This window comes from Sciurus carolinensis, chromosome 10, assembly GCF_902686445.1.
Source record: "Sciurus carolinensis chromosome 10, mSciCar1.2, whole genome shotgun sequence".
NCBI classification, from domain to species: domain Eukaryota; kingdom Metazoa; phylum Chordata; class Mammalia; order Rodentia; family Sciuridae; genus Sciurus; species Sciurus carolinensis.
In genome coordinates this window covers 63,036,371-63,057,249 of record NC_062222.1, presented here as the reverse complement: position 1 = coordinate 63,057,249, position 20,879 = coordinate 63,036,371, and the positions used below count along the sequence as shown (strand labels likewise).

The following is a 20,879-nucleotide window of genomic DNA, read 5'->3' as shown; positions in this document are numbered from 1 at the left end:
TCAAGGATTTCAGTTTGGTTTTTTTTTCAGTATCTCTAACTCTTTATTGAAATGATCTCTTGCTTCCCGTATTTGGTCTTTTAACTGTTGATTGGTGCGATCATTTAATGCCTGCATTTGCTCTTTCATCTCCTCCTTCAATGCCTGCATTTGCTCTTTCATCTCCTCACTTGCTTCCCTGATCGTTTTAATTACGTACATTCTGAACTCCCTTTCTGACATTTCTTCTGCTGTGCTGTCATTGGGTTTTATTGATGTAGTATCTAGGTTTGTTTGGGACATTTTCTTCCCTTGTTTTCTCATATTGGTCAGTTGTCAGTGGGACCCTGAGATATTGCAGTTTTCCGCTATTGGCTTATAGTGTCCCAGTAGATTTCCAGTGTATCACCTCCCAGCCTTCAGTAGCCTGATGTCTTGGAGGAATCTGATAAAGCAGCTCATCCGAAGAAAACTGCCCCTAGCCCCCTACTGGTTCCACGGTTTGGAACTGGCTCTGTGCGGAAATGCTCTCACTGTGGGCCTGCACCGTGCAGCTGGCCGTGTGGGAAGAGCCCACTGCCGGAGTGTGGAAGGCTACCTTGGGAAGACTCTAGCTGCCCTGCCCACCTCCAATAAGCCACCTCTATCTGTTTAGTGAACAACATATTCACACACACACAAAAATAAATAAATAAAAGAGAGAGAGAGAAATTTCCTCGACTCCATGCTCTTTACTGAACATTGAGGTATTTTTCCACAGAGTGAGTGAAGAAATTACATTATCATAGAATTATAAGCATGTTAAATGTGTGAAGTACTAGTACAGATACTTCACACTGCAGACACATAATTGGAGGACATTTTATTTAAATAGAAGCACAATAATAGATAATGTTAAAAATGTGCCAAACGATACATTATTTTTGGCACATGTCACATAGTTTCATTCAGAGTATAGCCAGTGTGTGGAATGCTGGTGCACAGTTGTAAGTGGTTCTCATGCAGTGGTTGGGTAGAGAAACTTGCTTTTAAAAGCTGTTCAATCTTACAGCTCTGTCTTTGAAGTGCTGTCCAGTCTACAGAATTATTTCTTTGTGATTAACATTGTGACTCCCATTTAGTTCCCTGTCAGGGTCTTTTATTGATTAAATGTCCTTGTTGTAAGTAGTTATCCCTTCAGAATTAAAAACGAGCACATCTATATTTGATTGTTCAGATTCATTTCCAAACAGCAAAGTACTATACAGAAGTAATATGTTGACATTTGTTTGTGAAATGCCTAGAATCACACTAAAAAGCTATTGTATGAAATAGCTTCCAACTGGCATTTAGCAAGCTCTCTGATGATGCTTCTTTTCTTTTTCATTTCTTCGTAAATCCATCTAATTTATCTTTATAAATATAAAAATTGCATTTGTTTCAAATTATAGAATATATCTGATTTTCTACTAGATATAAATAATTCATATATGCACTAGCTTTTCTTAATTTGGGATTAGATGAATTTCAGGCGCTCTTGGCTTTAACTCTTAACATCTGATGGGTTTCCAGGTTTATGAATCTCTAGATAAGATGCTTAGCATCTTCTATAGAAAACCTCCTTGTTTAGATTCAGAGCATATCTGGAAATCTATTTAGCATTAGTGAGCTATAATTATTCATTCTGCTTTATGTCTTAATTTGAGAAGAACCTCTGGAATTTGTTAAGTATTTGCTCATAAACATTTCCAATTGAATTTAGAGAAATAAAACCAATTTTTATTGGGAATATGGAACACTCATAGAGCTTGAAGCTTCTGAGAACATTCTTGTCAATGTTTTAGTCCTATAAAAGCTATCTGTAAGGTGGGGTCAAAGGTAAATAAAACTGAAATGAAACTGAAATGTTGATCTGTGGGCACCAATTTTGATTTAATATCTTATACATTAAAATACTTTACACATATTGCATTATTAACATTATGATTTGTGATTGCTTTAAAAATTTTTAATCATATAATCACATGTTATCTACTCATTCATCTATTCATTTCCTAATATTCATCAACTACTTTTCTTTTCACTGATAATTCAGGGAAAACAGGGAACAAAATCCCTTGCCTCATGGAAACTACGTTCTAGTTAGGGCAAGGAAATAAACAATAAATAAATAGCATATGGAATCTATGATATGGTGAAATTGTACTGTGAAGAAAAATAAATCAGGGAATGAAGAAATGTAATTGAGACAGAGTCCTTAGTTTTAAATAGGTGACCCAGGAGGGCTTCACCAAGAAGATGAACAAAGACTGAAAGCAATGGAGGAAGTGAAATTGATGTTAGTCTGTGGGAAAGAGCAACCCAGGGAGAAGGAAGAGCAAGACGTGAGAGCCCTCCTTCCGCACTGCAGGAGGGGCAGCACAGAGTTTAGTCAGTGAGCTAGGGCTCAGTATTAGGGTATGAGGTCTGAATTTTTTTATTGGTTCTTTAAAGTTATCCATGACATTATCCATTTCGATAAAATCATACAAGCATGGATTATATCCTGTTCTAATTATGACCCTATTCTTATGCGTGGGCATGATAGTGGAATTCACTTAGGTATTTTCGTATATTCACATAGGAAAATTATGTTAGATTCATTTTCCTGTCTTTCCTATTCCTATCCCCCTTCCCTTCCCTTCATTCCCCTTTGTCTACTTAACATTCCCTTTTCTTTCCCCCCACCCCACTCCTTATTATGGTTTAGCTTCCACATATCAGTGAAAACATTTGATTTATGGTTTTGGGGATTGGCTATTTCACTTTTCCTGATAGATTATTGGTGGGACAGCAAAATGAGCTCTGAAATTTAACAGAGGATCTGATCACAGAAGATCTATGTGCCCCTGGGAAGATTTAGATAGATTCCACAGGTATGTTCAGATACCATTCCAGGCTGCCTGGACATAGAGCTACATTTTGCAGTAATATTTGATCTCCTCATATTTTCTCAGAATATTTTGTTGGCTCCTGAGATATATGCTACTTTTACTCTTTTCATGTTTCTGAATATCTGATTTTGGCAGAGGGAATGGGGAGCCTAACTAATTTGTCAGTTTGCCAGAACCTCAAAATGTAAAATAATAGTTTCAAAATATGGTTTGAAAACTATTTCAGACTGAGAGGTGATGTTAATGTATCTACCATATTTTTGTTTGATACTTGGGTTCTGATGTTTTCTGGCTTCTGTAAATATTGTCAAACCATAAGAAGAAGCACATGACATTTTGAACAGTTTTGTTACAAGAAAAAGATTCCTCCTGTTAAGTTTTAACCTCTTATACAACTGTAAACGTCTATAGATTCACAGAGTATTCAATTATGGAATTATTACCTGGAAGAGACATTAAAAACCAGCACTTCTAATTCTTGAGACTTTAAATCTTTGATAAATAACTTGCTGATTATGTAATTATGACTTTTTCAAGAGATCAGGTGCCATCTGAGAATGATGGGAAGCAGGTATTCCTCTCTAAGTGTAAGGAGACCTTGGTTACAAGAGCCCTTTCAGGGAGGGAGGTAGCACCATGGGAAAACAGGTGAGGGAAAAATAAGTGGGGAGAACAAAAACTCAAGGTTCTTTAAATATGAGCAGAGACCAATCTCAGAGCAGATTTTAATGAATGCTAAGTCCATCAATAGATGATGATCACTCTCAGGGGTGTTAGATCTTTAACTTCTCCTTAAATAGCTCTCTCTTTGAAACCTAAGTGTACTATAACTAGATAAAAAGCTTTAAGAAACATCAATACGATTAAAGGAATTAAAAATCAGAATGCAGACCAAGTGAAACAGTCTGTGGTCCATTTTATCCTCCTTTTATAAAGCACACAGGGCAAAAATATAGGTGTAAAGTCTCAACAAAGAGTAACCTTTTATACCAGATTTTTAAAAGTATATCAGTAGTTTTTAAACTTTAGCATGCATTAGAATCATCTGGAGAGCTTGTTATACAGCACTACTCCATACTCTAGTTCATAAGTGGTGCTGATACTGCAATTCCAGGGGCTATTATTTTGAGAAACACTAAACCTAATTTTACTAAGTTATACCAGTAGCCTTGCATTTAAAAAAAATACCTCTGCCTTGGAAAGTATATTCCTTAGGTTACTATGTCCTCAAATGGTTGTCAAAATTTCTTCACATTGGGACCCAAAATTCTTACAAATATTGGATTCATTGTCCCATAGGTGATATGTTAATTCAGATGGCAGCAGGGGACAAATGCCATGAAGAGACTTGCCTGACTCAAGCTCTTATGTTAGACATGGCGCATATCCCACAGCTATCCATACTCCTTTAGCCAAACCTAATTGCGAGAAAACTATGAAGTGTTATCATTAATCCAACTCCTCAAACCTGAGGTTCTGATTCAGTATATCTAGGGAGGTATGTTTTTCAAAGCTCTGACCAAGTTATATAACTAGGTTTCAGAACACTGCTTCTACCACTATAGTTCAACAAACATATATTGAGTGCCTACTGTATAAAAGATAAAGATACCATGTTGGACGCTGGGTAAAGTCAATGATGATGAAAACACCAACATTAACTTGTCCTTTTGGACTTATAACCTACAGAGAGAGGAGATAAACACAGGAACATCAAGCTAGGCTAATTCTTTTAAAAACGTAGTGAAACTGTCACTTCCTCATCTCTCATGAGCTCTTTAATCCATTTCAATCTGGTTTCCACTCATCAGTTCCACTGAGACTGATTTTATTAAAATAATCAACAATTGCCATGTTACCAAACACAGGACAAGGATATTCTTCTGTCCTAATATGACTCATATTCTATCGGGCATTTCACAGAGCCTATCATTCCTATTTTTAAAAAAAGAAATTCTGGGGGTTATGGTTGTAGTTCAGTGGTTGAGCACTTGCCTAACGTGTGAGGTACTGGGTTTGATCTTCACCACAACATAAAAATTGATAAATAAAACAAAATATTGTGTCCATCTATAACTAAAATAAAAAAAGGAACTCTCTTCCTTTTGCTTTTGGATGGTATTCATACTTGGTTTTCCTTGGGTATTCATACTTGGGGTACCTTGTACTCCATCCTCTATTGTTCCTCTTCTAACTAAAATGGAATTGGCTGTGGGATCTGTTCTTGCTCCTCTTCTCTCCACTTGTCATATATTAGATAATTCTCCAATATATGCCTGGAATTCACATATCTTTTTTTTAAACTCCATATTCACATAGTTAATTGTCTACCTAACTTCTCTATTTACATTGTAAGCAGACTTCTTGAACATTACATATCCTAAAGGGAATTATTTTTTCTTTTTGTACCAGGGGTTTAACCTAGGGGCACTTAATCGCTGAGCCACATCCCCAGCCCATTGTAATTTTTATTTTGAGACGGGATTTCACAAAATTGCTTAGGACCTCTCTAAATTGCTGAGGCTGACTTTGAACTTATGATCCTCCTGCCTCAGCCCTGAGTCACTGAGATTTACAGGCTTGTGCCACTGTGCCTAGCCAAAAGGAAACTTTTGATTCACTTCTGTTACTACCAGTTATCACCATTTTATAAAATGGAACTTCCATCGACTCTGTGATCAGGGAACTGGGAATCTCTGTGGCTAAAGAACAGACACAATGACATGAGTTATTAGGATTCTGGAAACACTGTAGGGAGTAAAATATTGGATTTCAAGATTTCTCATATGTAGTGACTCTAGGTTATGTCAGGGACCAATTTATGACTGTAAGTCAAGTAGTTGACATTGGGTAAGAAAGCAAAGAGTCATAGTTTCATAGATCAGTCATCAACATTTATCTATTGACTATATCACTCAAGGTGATGGTAGGACTTAGATCAGAGAGAAAAATTCTGAACCAGGTTCCATGTTATTAAATAAATATGGTCAACTGACCAGGATATTGTCAGAGAGAGTGATAAGAATAGAAGCTAGGGTAGGGTAGTCAAATAGCAAGGATTTTAGAGTAGATTATGTTACTCTGCAATGAAGAAGTAATGATTTCTAATTGTCTTAAGGAGATAATCAATGTTAACTCCCCATTTTTTTTAATTGTAGAAGGGCCTGTTGTGTGGAAAAATAAATCTAGTTGAAAGGACTAAAGGGAGAGCAACGTCCTCTAGATAAAGTTAGGGTTTATGGAAAGGCAGGAGCACTCTCCAAAGGAGTTGAAAATACTAATGCAATGTGCTTACTTGGGAATGATGTGCTCAAAGCAGAAAAACAAGAATATGTACAAGTATGTTAGGCATTCATCACAGAAAAGTAGAAGAAGAAAAAAAGAAAGAAAATAAAGAGATGTACTTGACTAAAGAGACATATATCATTTTGGGCAGTAACTAAACATAGGAGAGGTGAGTAATGATGGAATTAGCTTCCTTCAAAATCTCATTGAGAATCTCACAGGGTTTCTTGGGTTGTTTTCCTAAACTCCAAGTAGAGTCTTGGGATAAGTTGCTAAAATTTTTTGAAACTGATCTTCTTAATTTTTATTAAAAATATGATCATACAAAGATACAGCCTCTCAAGTTGGGTTTCCTGAAGCTCTGGGTCAGTTCGTTAATAAATCAAAAGATATGAACAAAATAATATTTAAAAATGCAGGTAACATCTTCAAAAGTACATGAATCTTTCAAATTTATGATTATGATTTGATATAAATCATGAATGCTATCTGCAAACACCAAAAAGGATGTATGAGATCAATTTAACAAATACCTATCTGTATACCAATAAACCAAAATTTAAAAATATATTAGGTTGGTTTATTTTATGTGTTTTGTTAAAGGAAGGAAAACTTTTTTATTGGAAAAAATCAACATTTATTTTGAGTTTTTACCTGTAAAATAGACTGCAGTTAGTTGTTTTGAATCAAGTGCCATAAATAAGCATTCTTACTGGACATATTTTAAATTATTACATATTTTTCAAGAGTTTGATAAAAGGCCACAATATTTTCTCTGTCATCTCTCCTAACATGGCCAACAAGTCATGTAAACTATAAGCTTTTCTCCATGTTTTTTTATTTTTATTTTTTCCAAAGAGAAAAAATACCTAGTCATTTTGTGAAATTGTCTTAGGAAATGACACAGTATGAAGGTGTTTGATGATTTCCCTTTCTCTCTCTCTCTATCTCTATCTCTATCTCTATCTCTATCTCTATCTCCTCTCTGTAATTGCATGTTATTCCAAAAACAGAATCTTTTTTCTCAGGAATAGACTAAATATTTAATGTAGAACAGTTTACATATGATAAATTCAATAGGTTTTTGATTCCCACAGTTTCTAGCTTTAAGTTCTATTTCCTTTACTTTCTGAAAATATGATCAGGTCTCACTTTTCTGATTTTAGTCTCCTCATCTGTAAAAGGAGGATGATGAATTTTAAAGTGTAAAAATATCATTGCCCATTTCTTAAGAATAAAACTTACAGTGCAAAAAACCTCCACAATTTTGGTCATTTTCTTTTGTCATTCATTTTTGTCTAGAAGATATTCCTAAAAGTTTACCTAAAATTGAATTTTCCTAAGTATTTGATTTACACAGTTAGGCTGTGATTACAATATACATTATTTTAGTCATCTCTTTCATTGCTGTGACAAAAAGGCCTGACAAGAACAATTTCAGAGGAGGAAAATTTTACTTGAGACCTACAGTTTCAGTGATCTCAGTCTGTAGATGGCCAGTTCCATTGCTCTGAACCTAAGGAGAGGCAGAACAACATGACAGTCGGGTGTGGTAAAGAATGCAGCTCAGGACATGGCAACAGGAAGCAGAAGAGTTTCAAAATATATACCCCAAAGAGGTGTTCCCCAAAAGCTCATGTGTAAGGCACTGCAAGAAAGTTGAGAAGTGAAATGATTGGGTTATGAAAGCCTTAACCTAATCAGAGCATTTATCCTCTGATAGGGATTAACTTGGTGGCAAATGTGGGCAGGTAGGGTGAAGCTGGAAGAGGATCATTGGGGGTGTCTCCTGTGTAAACTGTAACACACACCTTGAAAGATGAAAGAAAAAAAGTTCCTTTTATAACCTCTTGCAGCTAATAATACCCCCAATTCCCATCCTTCTAAGGAAACTCAAGTCTTATTTATGGTTGTTGATTCTATAGTTATAATACAACACCGCTTTTGTTACTTCTCATGAAATATTTTGTAGGTCAGCCCCCTATCAATACCTGTATGCTGCTCCCTCATATAACTCCTTATTCAGTATATGGAACAGTTAGCACATAATAGAATATGTTGGGAAAAATCCTTAGCAAGTATCTAGTAAGATTTTCAGTTTTGCTTGATAATGTGCTCATGAAATAAAGATGAAGAAAATTTCAAGGGTGTGCATTAAGGAAACCATTAGGTTTGTGATTTGTATCAGCAAGTTACCTTTTTCCTGTCAAATTTTCCACATGATATATTGGTTTTCTTTAGTAGTGAAATCATGTGGTATGTGTGTATGTATATGTTTTAGTACTGGTGACTGAACTCAGGGACTCTAACTCTAGTCCTGTGTGTTTTTTATTTTGAGACAGGATCTTGCTAAATTGACCCAGTTGGTCTCAGTCTTGCAATCCTCCTGTCTCAGTCTCTGGAGTCACGGGGATTGCAGATTGCATGCCCTGTTTACAGAAGACTTCCAGTGCTTAATTTCAAGTGATTTACAAATTAAGTCAATTCAGATAGATAAAGTTCAAATAGGTACCTGGAAGAAGAGCAAAATGTGATATTAAGCATAAAATTACATATGTAGAAGAGAAACTGAACTACATTTATTTGCATGTTCAGTGTGTGTGAGCCTTCTAAGAACTTAGCATTCACACTACTTTTTTATACAGGTATATCTTTGATATACAACTTCACCTTTAGTGATATATACCAGTTCTCACACTTTTTTATGAAAGTTTCAGATGGTATTAAAAAGGATATAGTAAATGGTTACAGGAGGAAAAATGTTAAATCTGTTCTATTTCTAAAAATATCTGCAGCTCTTCTTGGTGAACATACTTTTCAAGTATCTACCGTATTACTTTATTTGTTTAATACAGCCTATCAATTTAAGAAGAGTTTGAATTGTGCAGTGTTTAAAGCGTCTATTCTCAGACCACTTCTTTTTGTTCTTGTCTTGGCAGTTAAGTTTGCACTGCTGGGATGTTGCTTCAATTAGGTATGAAATGTAGGGAAAGGGAGTGCAGCACAGGATGCAAAGCTCTGGATTTCTTCACAGATTCCGTAGAAAAAGAAAAGAATTTAAAGGATGAAACACTGCCACTTTTATAAGAGGAAAAAATCTAGATTATTAAGCTTTCAATATCTTGTCCTCTAAAAAATGACAAATTATTTTATTTAAAGAAATGATCTTTGAAATGTTTACTCAAAACCTCTTATGAAAAATACATAAGCTATTCTGAGAGGGTCTATGTTCACACATGAAATGATGATTTTAAAGAGGAGCCTCCTGTTGTATTCCACATGGAAGACTCAGCTTATCTGTTGCTTAAGCATCCTGCATTTCCTTTTCTCCACAGATTTCCAGAAATTATTCAGTGGAGTCAGATATTTCAGGTGACAGTATTATCAGTTTAAATGTGCCTTGGGGTACTGGATAATTATACAGGAATTCCAAATGAAATGTGATTTCAGTGTTATTGGACAGTAGGGCTGAGGAAAAGGACTGTTTAGAATGAAATCACTTTATGAATTTGACTTAGTTCATGGTGTGAGGAAATGTCCCATTAAAACATAAATCCCCTCCCTTGAAATCTCTGGAGTCGGTCATTGAAAATTTTGCTTATTGGTCTCTGATGTGCCCTTCTTATTTTATGAGAGTTTATGAGGAAAACTGATCACTTAAAGGTGTCTACTATACTAAAAATGTTAATTTCTGGTTTGAGCCAAATATAAATTACTTAAAATATACTTACAATATACCTTCGGGTACTTATATATAAAATATTTTTAGATATCCTTGTGGAATTTTCTCCTCTCAGATTTTACTATCCTATATCATCACTAATTCCCTTGGTGATCTTGGCAATAGCCTCTTTGAACTTGATCATCTATCATTAAAACAAGAACGATGTTTGCCTGTAAATTAGATAATTATGGTGGGTGGAGTGGGAGTTAATATTTTAATGTACATTAAAACTCTGAGAATAAAGTGCTAAGTAAGCATGAGACTTTGGGAGATAATGAACTGGCTACTTTCTGTACCTGGTCACATTTGAATATTACAGACCTAAGTAAATAATTAAAGACCTTACATATACACAGTCCATGACTATGGCATTGTCACTCTTTCAGGATCATTAGTCACCAAAGAAAGAGAAAAAAAAGAACTCCTGAAAAATTGAAAGGCTAGGTCTGAAATCATCATTGAAGAATACTTCATATACATATAGTATCATATATTTAAATGAGAAATTTTTGTAGTTATTGGCAAAACCATGCTCCTAATTCCAATGGTAACATGATTTTGAAATAAATAACTATAAAGTTTTCTTATTTAAGCTAATGTTAGAAATTTGTATCAGTTAAGTTCCTTTTATATATTAGATAATTAGCCCAAAACAGATTTAAGCATAAAATTTGAGACAAAACATGTAAATATTTTGGCTAAATTACTGCTACTTTTTTAGTCTAGTATAACTTAAGTCATTGTGGTACCTGTTATACTTAGCAAAAAAAATTTCAGAAACTTTTATAAATTAATTCTAGTTAATATAATTTTATTATACAAAAATATTAAAACTTGTTTATAATTTCAATGTACAAAATGTTTCATAATAATTATAAAAATAAAAATACACATATCATTACATCCATTTAAAATGGATAAAATGCCTAATTTAAGCTCATGGATTTTAGGAACTTTTCTGAGAAACTCAGAACTGTAAATTTTGCAGTGGTTCTTACTAGCCTAGGCCTTGAGAAAGTTACTGAATCTGAATTTCATTTTTCTCCAAGGGTTATCACCAAAACTAAATGAAATAATGCCTGTGCACTACTTAGTACAGTGCTTAGTACTAATAAATGTTAATTGCTATTGTCATTATTTCATTTATAATTAACTAGAGGGAAAGAGAGCACAGCACAATATTCTCTAATTTGGAATAGTATTTGCTAATTGCCATGCACTTGATGTGTATCCAACACTTCCTTTCCCTGGATTAGTTATTGTTTTGATTTATTTCTCTAGGGACAGTAGTAGTGAAGGGTTAGATAAGTTGAACTGACAAATATATGTCTCTTGATAAGAGGAAAATGAATTCTGAAAACCCTATTTAATTCCTGCAAGAACATTAGCATAGAATGTATTACAAAAAAATTTTGTGGAATGAGAAGAGTTTGATGAAAATATTTGAAATATGAAAATAATTCTTGGAAGATATTTCAATGTTATTAAATGATACCTGAGCAGAGAATTGCATACATATATTTTATATAAATATATATAGACACACACACACATACACATATATAGGCATATATAAAAACATGTATGCATAATCAAATATACTTATTATATATGCATGTGAATATATATCTCTGTATAGATATAGATATAGTTAAATAGCAGTATGTCCACAATTTCTTGACCACCATTGTTAATAGTATTGCACTGAAATAGTAGCTTGTCTGTATGCTTAAGAAAAGATGCTAAATGTAGAAAATGTTAAACACATTTAGTTACAATACAACTAATTTTTCCTACTTCTAGGAATATTCAACCTATTTAACTTTTTATTTTAACTGAAAGTAATGTGGGGATGAAAATAAAGAGAAATTTGATTTTTACAGTATTTATAACATCTGTGATTATTTGTACTTCTTTTGAAATGCATGTATAATTTCCACTGGCAGTAGTGGGAATATCCTGTATATATTTAAAACAGTCATAAATCTCTCAATTTGGATATCTATACACAGTGAGATTAATGTATATGCATAGTACATTGTTAAAATTAAATAAAAACCCACTTGAGGATAGTAGGATCTAAAATGGTAAGGATATATGATGATTTAACAATTCTGAATAGCTCTGCAGAATTGTAAATCCTGCTGTTACCAATAAATTGCCCTACGGCAAAGAATTGTACTTTTTCTCTTTCTTTTAACCTTCTACCTTAAAATTCTTGAAGCTTCTAAGTCAAAGGAAGTAAATTTTATATAACAATAGTTTGCATTCAGGTTTTTTACTATGATTATCATAATTTTAAATCTTTTAAGGCTTCATAATTAATCAATATGATATGCTAATCACCAGAGTATTACTGGGTATTAAATATATGAGTGTATGTATATATACAAATATATACTATATATGTAAATATATATGTATATGTGTTCATATAAGTATGTATATATGCAAATATGTGTGCATATATGTAAATATGTTATATATGTGTAATTAATATGTACTAGTGTGTATATCTACACATGCACATACATCCCACATACACAGCTACATGACAGAAAACATAATATGGAAGAAATAAAGAAAGCATAATATGGAAGAAATAGCTCAAACTTGAAACCAGAGAACCTAATCTACACTACCCCTTATAATGTTTGGCTTTGTAATTTTGGACAAAATGCTTAAAATCTTTTCATAATTTTTGAGAAATACAAAGTTTTTATGTACTATCTCTAAACTTCCTTTGAACTGTGAGTTTGTGAAAACCATATGACTGCCTATTTTCATTATATTATCAAAGCATCCTAATTTTGCTATGTCTGATTCAACATGTGTGTTAGACAGCTTTCTTTAACTGTGACAGAATGCCTGAGAAAATCAACTTAAAGGAGGAAAGGATTATTTGGGCTCACATTTTCAGAAATGTCAGTCCATAGTCACTTGACTCCATTATATCTGAACATGTGGGCAATAGAATATCATGGCAAGGTCATGAACACGTGGGCAATAGAATGTCATGGCAAGGATCATGTGGTGGAGCAAGCATGTCTCCTATTGATGACCAGGAAGCAGAGAGCAAGAAAGAAAGGGGCAGGTGATAAAATACACTCTTCAATGATGTGCCTCCACTGATCTACTTCCTCCAAGTAGGCACTACCTCCTGAAGTTTCCACAACCTCCCAACAGCAAATTTAGCTATTAATACATCAATTGATTCATCCATTCATGAGGCAATAGTCCTCATGATGAAATAATTTCTTAGAGGTCCTACCTCTCAATATTGCTACACTGGGGATCAGGTCTTCAGCCCATGAGCTGTTCTAAGGTCTAAGCCCTATCAACTTGCAATAAATTTTGATTGTTTTGCTATCAAATCATTTGTTAATGAAGAAAGTAGCTTGGCTGATGATTTTCCTATGTGTTGAGGAAAGACTGGATGGGTAGATGAATGGGTTGTTGCATGAGTGCATGTGAATACATTGAGACAGAGAAAATGTGAAGCAGAAAATCTGAGAGCAAGAGAAAGCAAGCACAGAATGAATCAATTCTCTTGATTTCAAAGAATAGTAAAGATTCAGCATATGTAGAAACTATGCTACTTTTAAATGAACTTTGTTTTCTCCATTTTAGATTAACCACCATAAAGGATTTATATATTTAGACAAAATTAAATGAGTAAAGAAATGAACTTTGTGCCTTTAAAAAAGTTAACCATTTTTCATTTTATTTTGAAATGAGAATTCTGACCAAAATTGTTTGGGGCAATTGTTTTATATTTGTCTTTGTAGATAATATGGCTTTAAGCACAAATTAATTGTGCAAGGGACATGTAGATATGATACTTCTTTGCTTTCAATTTTTAGAATAATTTATTTAAAAGTTATTTGATATGTTAATTACATAAAATTATGTAAGTAGATAGATTTTCAATAATTCTACTGAAGATGCGATAGAATTTCTTCAAGAAATATCAAAACCTCAATATTTTTAAGGGGAATTCTGGGTTCAATGAAGACATTTTCTTTTCTCTACTATCTTGCCAGCTAAACAGTGTTTCCTACAATTGCCTATTATATATACAAGACATAAAATAATTAAATAAATGTTCAAACTAAAAATAAAGTATATGATTAATACCTGACTGAATAAATGGGTTCTTCTGGAGACATGATAATGCCTGTGATAAATTCACATTCAAGTACATTTGCAAGTCTACTTTTGTTTTAATTTTAGTTGGAACTTGCTTGTAACTGAATATAGGAATCCAATTTTATAAGATTATGCCTAAATTAATATAAGCAAAGATTAATCCATGAATACTTTTGAGTACCTAATGTATTTAAGCTTGCTGACAGACACTCTAAGTATAAAATTAGTTTCTATGACCAAAAAAATGATATTTTTCTAATTAGACAAGATATGCATCCACAATGGTAGTTACATCATGAATAAGGACATGAAGTGGGGAAGCTTATAATGGTTTAGGAGTTATTGAGTTAGTTTAGTGATCTTATAAATGTTTTATTAGGTAAGTATATTTGCAAATTTGAATTTTTCTAAAATGATTTTATGGTCTAAAGTATGTCATTTTAAACACACAAAAAAGCTATGCGTGCATATACACACACACCAAGCATATATCTATCATGTTTTACAGAAGAAATTAGGATTTGAAGTCATGCAAAATTCAGCAATTTAGTTTAGTGGGGATCTTTACATGCCTTATCTGAAATATAATAGTGTTTTTAAGAGATAAAAATACTATTGTTTGTCAGTTAGCTTTATTATCTTTGAAAAGTAAAATAATTTACCAATCTCTCATGAGCATACCTGCATTAATACTTTTACAGATGACATCTACAACAGTTAAAATTATGATATCTGCATGGTTTTAAAATTACTATAAACTGTGGTTTTCACAATTATAGTTTTGTAGACCTTTGCCTTAATTTGATATTTGTTTAAATGTTTCTGATGGATGTATTAGTTACATAAAACTAATATTTATCAGTGTTCAAACTTAAACACACAAACTCATAGTTAATGACCTTTCTAATATATAAGAAGATAAGTAAACATTATAGCTTGCATTTAAAAACATATATGTATACCCACTTGTGTGCCACTATCTTTGTTATAAGGGTTAGATAACAACTTTATTCCCCTCCCATGGAAGAGGCAGAATATCAACCTCTAGTAAGGGAGATAAGTAGTTATAAAATGGTATAATAGTAATATTTGGGAGCTGTTTTTTTTTTCTGTGTTATTACTTGATTATTCTTCCATGAAGTTTGGCCAATAGGAAGTATATATAGGGTATAATCTGTTGATCAAATACCATGTGTGTATAGAAAAATAATTTCATCTGGACAAGTCTAACCTTCTTTTCCCCTCAACATTATAAAATAAAAGTGACTGTAAAGTATGTTAATAAAAATGCCTCAGAAGGAACCCCCTAGTGTGTTGTCATGTTAGTTATATAGTTAAGTTCCATTTGAGAAATTACAGAATTAAAAATTAAGAAAATAAACCCAGGATGTCTGATGTTGGATTACACTGATGATATATGTGTGTTCACACAAAGGGTAAAGAGAGGATATTTCTGTGCCTGCTGAAGTGCTTGAAATAGGAAAGCCCTTCTTTCCCGAGATGCTTCCTGTGAAACACCAGGTTGTTTACAGAATGCTGGCCATCTTTTGGGACAAAGCCAAATTTAAGATGAGATTTCATAGCTGAAGAAAAAAAGTAAATAAATACTGGGATTGGAAATGTTGGCTGAGATTTCTCATTCTTTGGTTATGCTGTTTGCTCTAAGATGAACTGTTTCTTCTGTGTGCTTCCTTGCTGTTTGCAGAAAGATGAACTGTTTCTTTGGTGCTTTTTTTCAGTATATCTTAATTCAGTGCTGAATTGACTAATTTGGTATCATTTCTGCAGGTTTCTACCATTTATTAAGTAAGGTTTAATGTTTAAGGCAATATTAAGTGTTCTGTCAGGCAATAGTAAAATACTTCCATTAAAAATGTATTGCCAATATTCAGCCAGAAGTCCCCAACATCTCCTGCTATAAAACAAGGTTAATTAGAGACTCTTCTCTTAAAAGACCAATTTAGGATCCAGGACAAGCTGAAACATCTATATAAACACACATCACTTCTTTTGTATAGACATTTTGGTTATCTGATTTAAAATGAATTGGTTACTTCATCTCCAGTTATAGGGAATTTATATCATACTTCCTAACAAATTGCTAAAGAATTTTGTGCATTCAACTCAGATACTATTAAATTTCAATGTAATGATTGATTTACATTTGTATAAGAATTATCACATATTAAGACAGGTCTACATGAAAATGATTTAACTTTGCAAGATAAATCTAATAATTATTGTCTAAATATTTTTATAAATCTTAGTCTTAAAACTATAATTCTGTTTCAGAAATTACAGGTTACATAAAAACCTATCAATTTATCCATTTGATTATAATACTAAAATATTAATATTCTGGCTAGTAAATATATAACATAATTAGGAAGTACTCCACTTGTATGTCAGTTAAGAAATTCTTCATTCTATTCTCTCATAGGCTCAGCTAAGGACATTTTATTCAAAATATATAGAAAATGGAAGGCAAGAGTGAGAGATGACAAGCCAAAGTAGTATTATGATCCATGCAAATATAAAACACTGGTGATAAGAGAAAGTTAGGTTCACACCGTATATATAGTAGAAATCACCTTTGCATGGTGAGGCCACCTGAAGGTAGAGAGTTTAAGTGTAACCTGCTATGCTTATCAATTCTGAGAATTTCAGCCTTTGCCTTTCATGCATTGATTTATGCATTGAATAATATGTTATCTTGATGTGCTTTTCACTAGAAATTGTGGAGCTCCTCAATGTATAATATCAACAAAATTGTTGATGTGAAGTGTCTGCATTGATATGTACTTATGTATCTATGTAAACTATAAATATATTTTATGTATACATTTCTGTATGTCTGTATAGTCTGTCCCTATATATATATATATGCATATAATAGCTATATTGTATTTATACATATAAGATATGCTATTTTGGTTTATACTTTTTATAATTGCTCAATAAGATGAATATAATAGTCATGAAACATTTTGTATATATGGATATAAATGTGGATAGGTATACACAGCCATTTCTTTGTCATATTATTTACCCTGAATATATCTTTTACTCATTCATCACATGTTTATAAGTAAAAGATGAACAATTTTAAAATGTGTGCCTGGTTAGAACTGGAAGAGAATAATAGAAGGAAACCATGCATGGCCAGATGGTAAAGAATCCCAGAGGTTTGCAATGAGTGATATCGCTGTTTGCCCGTGACAATTTCTGCTCCCTCTAATGTTGAAGTTTGAACACTAGAGAAGCATGCCAAGGCAAGCATATTAAGCAGGTTTTATTTAAAGGTAATAATACAGACTTCTCCCAGGAGGCAGAAGAGGGCCATGGCTAATGTTCTAAAGTCCCAAGAAGTGAGCGCACCCTACATCTTTTATACTTTAAGGTCCCTTGTTCTCCAGTTCTCTCCCCCCTTCTCTCTCCTTCCTGCCTATGTGACTAGGCCTGGTTTTGCAGGTGAGATGTAAAAAGTGAGAAGGGAATGGGGTAGGGGAGGGCTAAAGTGATTCAGCCAGGCAAGGGCCCAGGGGCATCAGTTAGCATCTCCTTGTCTGTAGTTCCTGATAGGGGCAGGTAAATTTGGTTATCAATGGGCTCTACAGATTTTTGATATTGCATTTTCCCAGGGGCAGTCTCCAACTTCCAGAGGCAGATGGCTTTCATGGCCTTCATTTCCTTGATTTGATCTGATCCCCTATTTCTACACTAACTGCCTGTCCCCAGTTCTGGCTTCATAAGTTCAAGGTCCACATAGAAAAAAATCTTATTCCTCATAGGTATAATCCTGGAGGACTGTGTCCCATACTGATTTAGAGCAAGGACATTGGAGCGGAGGGGGCCAATGCTCTGGCCCTTATTGTGGGACTTTTCTTCCATTTGGTATGTGGCATATTACTTGCACTAAAAACTTCCATAACTATATTAAGTAGTATATTGACATTGATATCACATAATTATTTTAAGGATTAAATGAGATACCATATTGTTAAAAATTAATGGAAATTTTTAAACACTATTTGAATTATGCTGTGTATTTTCTTATTTTATTGTATATTTTTTGAGGTATAGATCTTGATATTTTTAAATTCACATACATAGACTCAAACAAATTAATATATTCATCACTTTTCACAGTTAAATTTTGTATGTATATGTAAGAGCACCTAAAATATACCATCTCAACACTCTTTTAGCTTACGATACAATATTAATTATCGTACTCATGTTGTACATTATAACTGTAGACTTATCCTACATAACTGCAAGTTTGTTTCCTTTGACCTACATCTCCCCGTTTCCTTCCTAGCCACCATTGTTCTTTCGGCATCTATGAGTTTGATTTTTTGGATTCCACCTACAAGGATCATGTAGTATTTTTCTTCCTGTGTCTGGTTTATTTCATTTTGTATCATGTCCTCCAGATCCATTATTTTATTAAAAAGAAGACAAACATTTTTTTGAGGCTTACCTATTTAATTTCAATGAGTTATTTCCAGTTTGCACTTAATACATGTAATAATCATTACAGATAGATATCAGTTTTCTTAGGTTTTTACAGAGGATGAATATGGGGTTTGGAATTTGAATGCATTGCACAAAGTCATATACTTAATGAGTGGCAGAATCAGAATTTGAAATCAAGCAATCTGTACTTAGAAACACTGTGTTTAACCAACATGGTGTGGACAACCAAGCACTCAATAAAGATTAGCCACAATGCCCATCAGCATCATTATTGTATGTGTATGAAAAATGTCCTCGCTATCCCCTAGGATTTAATGTTCGTTCTTCAGGAAACACGTCTCCTTTCCCTCAGTCCAGAGATTTGTGTCTCTAAATGTTCTATAAATATCAATGAGTTTACCACTATACAAGGTAATGAAAGCCCTGTTCAAAAAATGGGAAAGGGGTTGGAGGCTGCAGGGGGGAGGAAATAGAAAAAGGAGTTCAGATTGTAGTTTTGATTCCTGTATGCTCTGTAAATGAGCCCTCAAAGTTTTTCTTGATTTTTATCTCCTATTATTCAGAAATGCATTCTTCAAAGTATGAATTCCTAAAGATCTTGGGATATAAGACATTCTGTGTATTAGCCACTATCCTGCAAAATGCTTTTGTACCTATTATATTGTCCTACCTGGCTCTCCCTGCAGTAACACTTTGATGTACTATTCATCATTTCCATGTGGAAGAAGTGACTGTGTTCCTGTTCAGTTATCATACTGCTTCCGTGCAGTGTATTCCAGTAATAAATAAGGTGCATGCTTTACATGAAAGTGTACGTTTATCAAATACATAAGTCTCTTTGGCATATTTCCAGAGGGCATGGCAGAGTATTTATGTTATTGTTTAATGGTAACACTCACTTCTTTATAGGAGCAATTTTTGATGAATCTGCCAAAAAGGATGATGAGGTGTTTCGCACAGCAGTTGGTGACCTCAACCAGAATGAGGAAATCTTACAGACTGAGAAAATCACATTTTCAGTGACATTTGTTGATGGCAACAACCCTTTTCAAGCAGTTCAAGAAGGTAAGTTATATTTTTTTGTTTTTGTTGTTAATTTGAATAGCCATGAAATTAGATTAACAAGAAGTCATCAAAAATGGGCATCAGTTTTGCATCTTTGCTACTAATTGGGTGTTGCTTTTCTCCTAGAGTGCTGTTTTGTAAATGTTAATGCTGCATTCCACTTTCAGCAGAATGTGGAAAGTTGTTTTTCTTAATTGAAATAAAATATGAAAATGGGCGTAATTATTTACAGCGAAAAGTTTTGTGGCATTTTCATGACTTTGATGTAAATGAAACATACTTTTAAATTATGACTGTCAGTATTTTTACTTCGGGCTTCTCTGAGATAACTACCACCTTGAGTGTTGTTACAACTTGCAATGACACTTCAGGTGTACTCATGACAAATGCATTGCTACAAGGAAAACCTTTAGACACTGCATACAAATCAAAGACTTTGCATTGATTCCTAATGTACGGACCTAGCCTATGCTTTTCTTTTTTTTAATCTAGAAGTTTCCAAATAATAAGGATTTTCCTCCATTTTTCTGTTTGTGAGTGAATTTAAAGTTTTCAATGGTAATACAGACTGCTTTTGTTTTATTAGAATGATCATTCCTATTAACGAAAATTTTGACTGAAAAAAGACTAGTGGAATTTTATGTTTGATACTGTTAAGAATCTCAGCAAAGCACTTATGGTACGTGAAACTATTTGTTGCTGATCGCTGTGGTCTGACTGTGTTCTTGCCAAAATTTTTATGTGGACACCTAATTCCTGTGTGGTGGTATTAAGAGGTGGTTTCTTTGGATGGTGGTTAAGTCATGAGGGCACTGTTCTCCTGAGTGGGATTACTGCCTTCCAAAAGAGGCCCAAGGGAGTTTTTGTCCCTTCTGCAATTGGAGGACACAACAAGAAGGTGCCAACCATGAGAGGAAATATACCTCATCAGACATCAAACCTGTTGGCCCCATGATCTCGGACTCTCAGCCGCCAGAACTGTAAGCAATACTTTTTGTTATTTACAAATTACCCAGTATAAGGTGTTTTGTTACAGCAGCACAGAATAAGTCACTAATCTGTTTTATATTTTATTGTGATAATATGTTTAGATTGAGGATAATGAATGCAAATTCATTTAATCAGTTGGTTTTATTAAAACATTTGATTTTGCAGAAGAAAAGGAAAAATACTACATTAGCTATAGTAAAATTTGGCAGGAAATTTTTTGTAAATGTCAAGCATTGAAGGGGTATGAAAATTAAACCTAATTGTCTTAAAAATGTGTCCTTATCATCTTCAATTAT

At 33.5% G+C, this 20,879-nt stretch overlaps 1 protein-coding gene across 1 annotated transcript in view; it reads left to right on the top strand.

Moving 5' to 3' along the window:
• Positions 1–20,879, top strand: part of Grid2 (glutamate ionotropic receptor delta type subunit 2) — a 1,421,540-nt gene that overhangs the window by 242,370 nt on the left and 1,158,291 nt on the right. The window contains exon 2 of the mRNA XM_047565820.1: positions 19,438–19,593. Within this exon, the coding sequence (XP_047421776.1) occupies positions 19,438–19,593 (156 nt within the window). The remainder of the gene's footprint in view (positions 1–19,437; positions 19,594–20,879) is intronic.